This window comes from Typopeltis vanoorti, chromosome 26 (assembly GCF_054136105.1).
Source record: "Typopeltis vanoorti isolate ZY-2024b chromosome 26, IOZ_Tvanoo_1.0, whole genome shotgun sequence".
Taxonomy (NCBI): Eukaryota; Metazoa; Arthropoda; class Arachnida; order Uropygi; family Thelyphonidae; genus Typopeltis; species Typopeltis vanoorti.
The window spans coordinates 16,366,078-16,378,925 of record NC_143574.1 but is presented as its reverse complement, the minus strand read 5'-3'; the positions used below and the strand labels follow the sequence as shown (position 1 = coordinate 16,378,925).

The 12,848-nt window shown below is 33.0% G+C and overlaps 1 protein-coding gene across 2 annotated transcripts in view; it reads right to left on the bottom strand.

Moving 5' to 3' along the window:
• LOC150092360 (protein phosphatase PP2A 55 kDa regulatory subunit-like) overlaps window positions 1-12,848 on the bottom strand; it is a 164,303-nt gene that overhangs the window by 72,556 nt on the left and 78,899 nt on the right. For both annotated transcript variants that reach the window (XM_090415159.1, XM_090415158.1), the window contains exon 6: window positions 6,570-6,734. In XM_090415159.1, the coding sequence (XP_090271285.1) occupies window positions 6,570-6,734 (165 nt within the window). The remainder of the gene's footprint in view (window positions 1-6,569; window positions 6,735-12,848) is intronic.

The window sequence follows — 12,848 nt, the reverse complement described above, 5'->3', positions numbered from 1 at the left end:
AGGGAGATGGTATATTGTTGTCTTATCTTTTTAACATTTATAGTAAATATGATTTGAGAATATTGCAGACTTGATGTAATAGAGAAGGCTGGCAATACTGCATGTGTAAAAAAATAAACTGGAAAGGATAAACAGCATGAGAAACTGGAGGTTTATTTTTATTTTATTTTATTGCATGAATAGACAGCATAATGGAATGGGAATCATGCTCAATCAGGAACTTAAAGAAAATGTGTTAGAAGTAAATAGGATATCAGACAGAATAATAACAAAAATTTTAGGTGAGAGATGAATGTCATTGCCTGGTGTGGGTCCACTGCCATATATCTACTCTATATATATAAAAAGATAAGCCAAAATTTGAAACATTTTTATGTCACGTTTTTTGTTTTTGGCTTACCAGCCAGGAACTCGGGAGTTTGGATGCTGTGGGTGCCAGAACCCCCCTAGCATATATATATATATATATATATATATAATATATATATATAGAGAGAGAGAGACACACACATACACAAAATTTATAAAAATAAAAATATCCCTAGCCCACCCATGGTACAAAATATATTATAGGTGCACAAATAACCTTTCATGAATGGGAGCAACACAAAAAAATTGCAATGCATATCGACTTTGATGGTAAAATTCTGACTTTAGTGAGTGTATAAATGCACCTCAAGCTGGTTGTGAAGATGACGAAAAGGAAAATTTTTTAGAGAGATGCTAATTACAAAGTAGAGCAGATCCTTTTGTGTGATGATCTTAATGGCCATGTTGGTGAAAGTAATGAAAGGGAGACAATAAAAGGAAGACAGAGTAGGAAAAAAGAACAATGAAGATAATAGGATTGCTGATTTTACAATAGCAGGGAATTTTGCTATATTGACACCTTTTATAGCAAACTACCAAACCACAGGTACACATACAACAGTGGGAAGAGGTACTCCCAGATGGATTATATACTCTGCAGAAGAGAAAATATGAAGCAGGTAAATGATTGTAAGGTAATACCAGGAGAGGTAATGGCAGAGCAGCACATGCTTCTTCCACTTGGAAGAATAGCAGCAAATGCATCTATTCTTCCAAGTGGTAAAATAGTTCATGTTAGAGGTTTAATGGAATATTAACAGCACTGAGAGGATTAAAAATAATTTTAATACTTCCAATATTTTGTCTCAGTCACAGAGACATCTTCGGGGATTACAAAAACTTTTTGTAGCAACACACACACAAATACAATACAAAGTGAAACTAAAGTCCTATCTAGGTGGAGCGCCCTCTATGAGCATTTGCAGGTGGCCTGGGATGTAAAGAGGGATCTCTGATAATTAAAGTTTCCCAAATTTTGGGAAGTTTAATGCAACCGTATTTGTTTAAATTAGGTTGATTCCAGAGGGCAGATGGAGATTCAAAGAATAGTCTTTCTTTTTTGCCCAAAGTTCACAAACCTGATGTTCCATTAAGACCAGTTGTTTCACATATCAGTTATCTAAGTATTTGTCTACTTTATCTGCTACTTCTACAAGAAGAGCTTCAACTTATAAGCATTTGACTTTAAAAAGTTTATGATATAAGTTGAAGTTCTTCTTGTAGAAGTAGCAGATAAAGTAGACAAATACTTAGTAACATGTGGAACATCTACAATCAACAACTGGTTTTAATGGAACATCAGATTTGTGAACTTATAAAAAAAGGATATAATCTTGAAGGATGTGCAGGAATGGTCTTAAAGTTTTAAGACCATTCTTGCACATGATCTTCGTCTAGGCCCTTCTGATATTATGATCAGTTTGATATTGTATCCTTATTTACTAACATTACTTTATCAGATACCATAGAATTACCCAAGTAAGAATTTCCATCAGATATTGTAAAACTATTTGAATTTGTTATTCACTCTGGATATTTCACTTTTCAAAATAAATTTTATCAGCAAATTGATTTAAGGAAAAGGTATGAGTGAGCAGTCTCATTTTTCTAACTATTGCCAACTTTTTTTTTAATGGAATGCCTTGAATGATGCCCCCTCTTCAATATTTTATAACCTACACATTGGCATAGATACAAAGTCCGTCAAAAAAAATGATGCATACACACCTTAACAGATATCATCTATGGATATGGATTTTTTTTTCAAAGTTGGATCCAATTATGGTTGCATTGTTCTCTCAAAAGATGTCGTTACTCACATAAATACTACCATCAACACGTGACCGGTAGGACAGTCAAACAAAATGGCCAAGGCATGATTGTCATTCAATGAACGCAAGACCATTTTAAAGTGGTATTTCAAATTTAAGAATGTTGTTGAAGTTCAACAAGAATAGAGGTGTGAGTTTGCAACACGACCTCCAACACACCTGACAATTGCACTTATTCATGATAAGTTAGAGACCCATGGTACAGTGTGTGTGTGTGTGCGCGCGCGCACGCACAAGGGAAGATCAGGAAGGCCTCACACAGCAACAAGTCCTGCTTCCTCGGCTATGGTGTTGACTGTCTGACTATACTACCAGTCATGTATTGATGCTAGTATTCATGTGAGTAACAACATCTTCTGAGAGAAGATCATACTACACATTGCTACTGCAATTTGATCCAACTTCGAAAAAAGTCCATAGATGACATCTGTTCAAGTGTGTTTAATTTTTTTGACGGAATCTGTACATCAATGACATTTTTGCAATGTGGAACAGTTCTTCTGAGTTACAGCAGTTTCTAACCAAAATAAATGCACTTCATCCTAGGATCTAGTTCACCTTAGAAAAAGATAATCAGTCATTTTGGATCTACTGATTCCCTGTCAACTGGATGACAGGGAATCAGTAGATCATGGTAATTTTCAGTTTTCTAGAAAAAGACTCGTACAGGCAATTATACCCATGCAGAATATCATCATCCTAATAAAAAAACTGGGACTATCAAGACTTTTATATATTGAGTCCATTCTTTATGTTTTTCAAACTTCTACAGAAAAATTACAACATATTAAGTCAACTTTTTTCATCAAGAAAGCATTTAGCAATACAGGATTCCTGTCTCTTTGCTCAAGAGGAATAACATATTCCTCTCACTTTGTTGCAAGGAATTTCCAAACATATAGCAAAAAATCATTGAATGTGACAGGGCATTTTGTCCTGTCAGAAGAATTCCACTTTTCTTGCATCTCCTAAAGACAAGCATCATCCTCTTAGTTTTCTGGACATTTACCAAATTCTTTGGTTCTTGTGGGTTATCATATTCTGACAAAACTGGAAGATCTGCTTTTATTCATCACAAAGAACATAAGTCATATATCATATATTATGAACATGTCATCTGCACAAAGCATAGAGTTCAGTGAAATAAGACAAGCATCCATCATAAAAGCTGATTTCTTAGAGAACACCTTTACAAAAATTGCTAAACATTGTTCCATTGTCCTAACCTAAACAGATCCAATGGTCTACGTTTATCTCCTTTATGAGAGATAGTACTCTTTAAATCAGCTGATTTTTCCTAACTTTTACTTATATTTATATATATATTTGTATGCAGGTTAACCCGGTTTATGAACATGTTCAATAATTTTAATGACTTAAAACACCAAGATAATTAAGAATAAATAAAAGTTTAATAAGGACACAACTAGTTTCGTTGGTAAGACAACTTTGTCAGGTGTCAAAGCACAAAGGTGTATACAAAAAGACCGACAGAAACATTATACACTTACAACAACAAAGCTTTCAAAAACGGTAGTTAAGTTTGAATTGGAGTCCATGCTTCAGTTCTAGCTACATTTATATGCATGCATGTGATCTTGTGAGAATGAGAGTCTGGTAAATTGTAACTAAGGTTGCTATTAATGTGGGTAGAATCGAGGGCGATTTCTTTTGACTCCAGGATACGTCTTTCAAGTTCATCGTAATGTTTGTGAATATTAGAAGTTAGATTCCAGTCTATTTGGTTTTGGCGGCCTTCACCAGAGTTTACAGAGAAGGCATGGCTAGCAAGGGTGCTGGCTCAGATTCTATTATAAGAGATATCTCTTTTGTGCTCTTCAAGCTGGAGAAAGACTAATTTAACAGTTTGTCCATAATATGGTTTACCACAACTACAAATAATTCTGTATACTTCTGGGAACTGAAGATGGCGATGTTTTTCTTTAGGCTCACTAAGGATAGATCAAAGTTTTGGTAAAGTAGAGAAGCAAGTTTTGATGTTGAACTTTTTTAATATTCTTGCCAGTTTGGGGTGAGAGGGAACTTATATAAGCTCTGGGGATAGAAGAATCTTCTTTGGTTTGTTGACGACAGTGAAATAGAAGTTTCTCAATACTTTGTGGAGAAAAACCATTATTGATAAAGGTCCTTTTGAGGAAATAAGTTCATTTTTAAGATCTTCGTCATCTGATAAGGATCTGGCCAGATGTGCAAGAGTAGATATAATGCCATATTTCTGTGGAGGGTAATGGTGAGAGGACCCATGAAGGTATCTATCTGTATGTGTTGATTTCCTGAAGATTGAAATTTTAATATTATCAGTACTCCTGGTTAGCTTTATGTCTAAAAAAGAAAGACAATTGTTAACGTCTAGCTCAAAGGTGAATTTGATGTTGTGATGAAAGTTATTTAAACGATCCAAGAAAACTTTGAGGTTATCCGGGCCATGTTCCCATATAAGAAAAACATCGTCAATATAACGGAGCCAGGTTTTAGTTTTGCTTTTTACCAATATACCAACCCAGGAGGTTCTCACTCTTCTCAAGAACAAATTATCAAAGAAGTTCTTCGCTTTATTTACTCATTGTGTTGACTCAGGCTACTTCAAATTCTAAGACAAGATCTACAAACAAAACACCAGACTAGCCATGGGTGGTCTGCTTTCCCCGGTGCTAGCAAACATATTTCTTGAAGACTTTGAAAAAAAAAAAAAAAAAAAAAAAAGCAATTTTTTTGGCCACGCTGAAACCTAAAATCTGGCTCTGATTTTAGTTCTACCCACATGCATAGCAATCTTAGTTACAATTTACCAAACTCTCACAGCTCTGCTATTCAGTACTGGCATTCTCACAAGATCACACGCATGCATATAAATGTAGCTAGAACTGAAGCGAGACTCCAATTCAAACAAGTACAGTTTTTGAAAGCTCTGCTGTTGTGTGTAATGTTTCTGTTGGTCTTTTTGTATACACCTTTGTGATTTGACACCTGATGAAGTTGGCTTACCAACAAACCTAGTTACGTCCTTATTAAACTTTTATCCTTAATTATCTCAGTGTTTTAAGTCATTAAAATTATTGAATATATATATATATTCAATAATTAGATGGGGAGATGAAGTTCAGAGGACACATTGCTAAGGTGTCCAAGATTGCACATAGGATTACTTGGTTGTTGGGGAACACACTGACATCCAGAGATAAAGAGGTTATTATTCCACTTTATAAAGCGTTGATACTTCCACATTTGGATTACTGTGCTCAGGTCTGGTCACCTGGATTCCTTGGAGATGAGGAAGCTGTGGAGAGGGTTCAGAGAAGAGTGACCAAGTTGGTGAGTGATGTAAAAAATGCTCCCTACATTGATAGATTGAGAGCTTGTGGATTGCAGAGATTGGATGCTAGGCGAAGAAGAGGGGATATGATAAAAACATTTAAATTACTGAAAGATTTTTATAGGATTGATGCAGGGGAAATGTTTCAGCTGTGTAATAGTGATGGAAGAACAAGAGGTAATCCCTGGAAATTTAGTTAACAAAAGTGTCAGAACAAGGTTTTTTGCCTGGTGGGTGGTGAATGAGTGGAATTCATTGCCTGACTTAGTTGTGAGCTCTTCGTCTGTAAATGAATTCAAGAAGAGACATGACAGATATTGTTTTGCTAGTTTGGATCTCCCGCGATGAGTCTACTGACTCCATGGAGATACCCGTAATAATAATAATAATAATAATAATAATTAGTTGGTTAGGAAAACATTCACTGTTTTTTGTTATCTTAGACTAGCTACTAAGGTGGCGTGCTTTTTAGAAATTACCATTATTGTTTAACTGCTATTCCATTTTTGTACTGAAGATGCTTGTGAAACATAAGTGAAAATTTTACAAATAATCTAGCTTTTCCATGTGAATTTTCTGTTTTTGTAGTTTATTCTAAGTGCTAACATAATTAATCTACACTGAAAATGAAACTAACAGAGCAAAACTACAGTTGTCAGCTAAAAGATGTTCATGAATGTGCTTCTTAAAAAAAAAAATAACCTATATAATGCAAGTAAAGTCAAAAGTAATGCAAAACAAAATTTAAATTTCAAAAAAATTTACGGTTTGCTACCATACACTGCACCCACACATTAAAATAAAAATACATAAAATGTAATTTTACAAGTAACAAAATTAAAATATCCAGTTATTATTTAGTATCATCACTCCTCCATTCTTCACTTCTCACATTTCCACAAATTCATTACAACTGCATTAATTGCATTGGGCATTTGTGCAATGTGAAACTTTTCCAAAGGAGTAATTTTGAGCAGAGCAAAAGTGACATCATTAAATATGTTAATATTAAAGGTTTTAGAATAAATACTTACACTTGGCATGCTGGTCACATAATGCAGATGCTCGCATATCACATAACCTTATAGTTCCTTTGCTACTACTATATACAAAAACATTGCATTGAGAAGGATGGAACTCCGATGTTGTAATTATTTCTGTTAATTCCTCCATGTTTGTGGGTTTTATATCAACAATATCTGTTTTTTTTTTTCAAGTTAAGTGAACTAAAATTTAAAAACTTATATTTTATAAATATACAAATGACTATTTCATGCACAATTTTGATAATCTAAGTAACATTTTTGATTAAATTATTCATGTATAAACACCACATAATTCTTTTGAGGCACACCACAAAATTGCTAGTTTATTAACAAAGTCTTACCATTGATAAATGTTATAAACATTTATCATATCACAACTATCCTAACCAAATTTTGATGGAGGGAAAGATTACTACTGATGTTGGCAAAAAGAAGCTACAACTTTAAGACAATTATGTTATTACACCCTGATAACCAAGAAAGTAAAAATTTCAGTTATCATGGTGTAACAAGAAAATAAAAATATAAAATCCTATGTAAGTAGCTAATACGAGATATTTAAAGACAGAAAATATGCTTGCATCCAAGAAAACTAATTATAGCAGAAATTGTTTGTTTAACTAAATAATAAAAAAGGGATTCTTATTACAAAAAAAAAAAAGATATGAAAAAAATAGGTTAAGTAAGACAAAGAAGATTAGAATTTGTATGTGAGAGGCTAGTTTAACACTTGAAAAAAGGAAATTAAAATATTCAAGTAAATTCTGAAAAGGGGATTAATTTAGTATAGAGGCTAGCTTAAAACAAATGACGATTGCTCAAGGTCTCCCAAAGTGAGACATCGTCACGTGAGAGTCGCGGGCAAGGAACCGTAGCATGTTTTGGGCAGAAAAAACATGATTTTAATTGGTGAATGAGATCGACTCCAGTAAAGGGGGGGGAGAAAAGAAAGTGAAGAAGGTGCCAATAGGGGCCATGCAGATAAAAGGGTTAGGAACCCCCCCACCCCAAAGGGCTTTTTTTCCTCAGAGTTCTTCATGAAATTTTCGTATAGGTAACACGAGTTTTCCTGAGTGACGGCGTAAGTTATCTCCGTCTGACGCAACAAGGAAACAAAGTGTGCGGGAATTCGATCCCATATTCCTATTGCAAGAAACGAAGAACGCTGTATAGTTATAAGAAGGAAGAAATTGTCTATGTATCTCATCATCCAGTACTCGAATCAAGGGAAAGAAAATCCCTACAGAAGTCCGTGCCCACATGATGAGTTCCATAGTGATAGAATAGAAGATCCTGTGTGTGTCCTTAATTCAAGCACGAAAGGTATAGATCGTGAAAACCAGGGTTCATCCTAGAAAGGTACTGTAAAATCTTGTATCAATTGAAATCGCATGTAGTTGCAATCATTGTTAATTACTGGACAGTCGAAGATATACTAGGACTTTAGTACAAATCAGAGTAGAATGAGAGTAAACGAGTATATATTATTTGATAAGCATTCATGTGCTAGAGATTTATGTATGTGCATGGTATCTCATATGAGAGTGTCTCAAAGGTCAAATGTATGTATGGGTATAGTGAAAGGATAGTTTAACCTATATTGTTTTGTAAGTTAGATAAGGTAAACTGAAAATAAACATCAATGTCCATGGTATTACAGCAATATAGAGCATTCTGACTAGTATAAGGTTAAGTATTAATTTGTTCCAGGATTATATGTGTATATTTATATGTATAAAGTCTGTTATGACAGTATGATCACGAATTCCCATATAGGATTTTGCCCTAATATTTGTATTTTGCTTGTGTAATTTTGTAAATTTTATTCTTACTATTGAAATGTGTTTTATATAATAGAAATTTAATTGTACCATGTTTGAGATTTTAAATAAACTTATGTTCACTAATAATACAGTTGTCTGAAATTGCTGCCTAATGCACCACTTGAAAAACGTACGAACCTAATCACGTGGGAAATTAATGGGTTAAGTTACGAGATAGAGGGTCACGACTGCTTAATAGTTTCACGCTCAGACATATTTTTGTATTTTGCTCCTTGTTTTTGAATTATATATCTCAAACTAAATGTCCTGAAAGGCGCAGTATAATATAAATATTAGGGACACTAAGGGGAGAAAAAGCTTAAATATTTGAATTTTGTAATATCTCGTGCATAGTTAAGTTTTGATTAAAGAAAATATAGATTCACTCAAAAGGAGAAAAGGAAAGTTTAATAATCGTAAATAGGGACATAACAATGTATAGTATGCAGTTTTCCACACTTTTCTATTTTTCTCGGTACATTCATATTTTGCAAAATTTCTCAGAGCTTTTAAGAGAGTGCTAGTACGTCTTTCCCAACTAAAAATTTCCCTCATGGATATGGTGAGGAGAGTACAGTAATCCCTCGATTAATGCGCCCCTGATTAGTGCGCCATTTTTTTTTCGATACCCAAATTCGATTAGTGGACCTATCTTAAAAATAAATGTTACAGATTTTAAAAATTTTCTATCTATACATTTTTATGGCTAACTATTTTAAAAAATCACTCACCAGAATGAAATAATTTAGTTACTGATTTAAAACATTTTACAAAGTTATTTTTAATGGCATACTACACGACTTCCCTGTACACTATGTTCCAAATTTTTACTGCCAAAATTTATGTCGTCTGCTAATTACATAGCATTTTCCTGATCATATCTCGTACCTCCTTTGCAATTATCTTCCTTACATTTTTTTATTTTATTTTAAAGTATTTTCCCAACTTTTCATCATGAGTAAAAGAATTAGTGAGCAAAAAAGTGAAAGTGTGAAAATGATTCGAAAAGTAACCTTATTGGAAGAAAAACTTGAAATAATAAAGAAAAATGAACAAGGCGAGTCCAAAAATGGGTGAATCAACTATAAAAGCAATTTTAAGCAAAACCGCCGAACAAAGTATTATAATGATTGAATTAGAGAGACTTCTTTGTACACGGATCGAAGATTGAACCAAATTTATATTTTGAATATGTTTTATTGTCTTTCGGTGTCATAGTTTTTCTTTAACTAAGCCCTGAGACATAGCCTAATTCTTTCATAAAAAAATCAATGGTAAAAAACGAAATTTGAGGATACAATTATACTTTTTTCCATAGGTTATTATACTCGATTATGCATTTTTGATTAATGCACCTGTTTTAAAGAAAGCATTAGGCGCACTAATCGAGGGATTGTTGTAGTTTGAAAATAATCTTTCTACCATAATACCGTATTCACTCGAATATAACTTGCACTTTCCCCTAAAAAAATTAAAGCTAACAAATCACAATGCGATTGGGGATTTTCGGAAACTAAATTTTTCAGGAAAAAAAATGAAAATGGGTATGACTTTCCAAGAATCTACTATTTGCTATCGCTACTTCTGGCCTTGGGAGCAGTTTTCTTGTGTGCATCGTCAAAGTCATCTACCCCAAATAGCATAATCTTCTTTCCCATTATTTCAAGCAAAAATTAACAGCAATTTACAAGACTTGAGATACATAACAAACAATCCTTCACGAATAATTAACGAGAATCGAAAGCAGAGCACAAAACAGACAGCAATGGTAGGCCAGTAGACAGCGTGCGATCCAAAGACAAAGTCAAGCTGTCAATTGTTGAGTTGAAATTCTAATTCTCTTCAACTCAAATGCAATCAAACAAACACTTATTTCATGCAATTGAAAAACTGGACAATAGTTTCAAGTTAGATACTGTGTTTGCTGGTGCAACATATGGTTTTGCTTGAGTCTATACAGCATAGTTTCTGTGGAAGGGGATGTGATTCATTAGTTAGTGACGATTTTATCCCAGTTGTCTCTAATTGTACTATTTGTTGAGAAATATATTACACAGACTGCAAATTCTCTGTACCTTATTTCAGCGATACAATAAAACTACTTGTTTTTCTTGAGTCTGTAGTATATAACTCATGATTGTTGGGGAGAGCATGTTGTTTACCGTGGGGAGTGAGTTACTATCACCCCGATGTGAACATGTTTAAACTTTTTTCAATGTACGAGGTACATGCAAAACTTGTTAGTTTCTTTTTTCATAAAGTAAAATCAAGGGTGCAAGTTATATTTCAGAAAATACGGTATTTATATAACCCACTGGTTGAGATGGGCTAGACTGATTTTGTAGTTCAAATGCATTTAGGCATTACAAATAAAAATAAATAAATTAAAAGTAAATAATTCTGGAATTTGTGAATAATTACTACTACTTCCCATAAAAGGAATATTTTAAGTCCATCACTTCTATTTTGATTGGGACAATGTAGCAAAAATTTTGCAACTTTCTAGGAGATTATTACTTTTATAGAGAATCTTAATTTTCTTCCAAAGGATTTGATATCTGGTGGTGATAACATGTACTCCAAGTCCCAATTGTTCTGTTTATAATGACAAAAAGCTGCCGATCTACCTGTCTGGCCAAAATATGACAATCCACACTTGAAAGGAATATGATACATTCCAGGGTGGGCCAAAAGTAGGTTTATCTTTAGTAGAGCCTAGAAAAGTGAAAATCTTGTTGATAAGCTGGAAGGACACTTGTAAGTCAGCAGTTCTAAGTAGTTTGGCCATATCTTCAAAGACACCTTTAACATAAGGAATGGTCTTGTTGACATAAGATCTACCAATGATCTTGTTAACATAAGATTCAGTAAAGCCATTAGTAAGGAAAGTAGACTTAGGTGGAGGTAGAACTAAGGAAGAGATATCTGATCTGTGTGGAGATCTAGGTATTAAGGGTATCTAGATATATTACCTAGGTATACTATTTTTACTTACACTATTGTTTTTTATTTATAATCTCAAGCATCCTAAGATTTATGTTTGTCAGTAGTTCTTTTCAGGCTGCTGGAGACACATTTCAACATTTTTTTTTTTTTTTTTTTTTAAATGTTGCTCCTACCCATAAAAGGTTATTAGTAAACCTATAGTACATTTGTAATGTGGGTGGGCTGAGGATTTTTTTCCCTAATTTTATTAATTTTTTTCATATTTCTATTATATATTTTATATATTTCTATTTTTATCAAACAAAACAAATACCAAATAATATCCTAAAAGCTATCATAAGTACATATGAAAATAATCAAATACAAATAAGATATGATTAAATAATGAGCTATCATATACGAGACAGATAAATCAAGGAGTCCGACAGGGATGTCCATTCTCAGCAACTCTTTTTAATATTTACCTAAATAAAATAATAAAAGGGAATAAAAATTTCCATCAAGATATTAAACTTTCTCCTACTGTGAACTTAAACACTCTCCATTTTGCCAATGACCAAATAATAATTACAAATTCTGAAGATAACTTACAGAAAGCTATTTTAGATCTAAATGAGATAGCTCTAAAGGTTATGGTATGATAATATCAACAGAAAAATCAAAAACCATGGCCTTTAAAGGACAAAAGCCAGTAAGAACTAAAACAGTAATAGATAACAAGATTTTAGAACAGGTGAATTCATTTAACTACATAGGTTGTATGATTACATATGAAAATGAATAAGATATAAACCTAAAAATTACAAAATATTTAAAAATAACAGGTATAATTAACTCTATATTTAAACCAAACCTAGTTCAAAAACAAACCAGACTAAAAGTATATAATACACTAGCCGTACCAGTCCTAATGAATGGAAGTGAAATCTGGACAATAAAACAAAAAGACAAACAAAGATTAACAACAGCAGAAATGAAGTTTGAGAAAAACTGCAAAGTATGCTCTATTTGATCACAAAAGAAACAAAGAAATTATGAAAGAATTAAACCAGGAATCAGTAATAGAAAACATTTTAAAAAATATAAACATAAATGAATGGAACACATTCAAAGAATGAAAACGGAAAGATTACCAAAACAAGCCTTAAAGTACAAGCCATTAGGAAAAAGTAAACCAGAATATCCTCTTAAAAGATTCAACGATGATTTCTAAGGCAGGAACAGGCCACTCTAGGCTTAAATTCTTGATAGGCACAATGATGATGATATATTTTTTGGTAATTTTTTAACTTTATTTTTATATAGTCCTGAAGCCTTGCTCTACAGACCAAACATAGAAGTTTCCCAATATCATCTATTTGTGACAATAAGCTTCTTGTCATCACTAAAGGTGCATTCAGCTATCCAGTAAAATTAATGATCTTTCTTATCTTTTTAAAATATGAAGGAACTAATATGGTAATTCATTTAAAAGGGACAATTTTAGATTCTACTAACA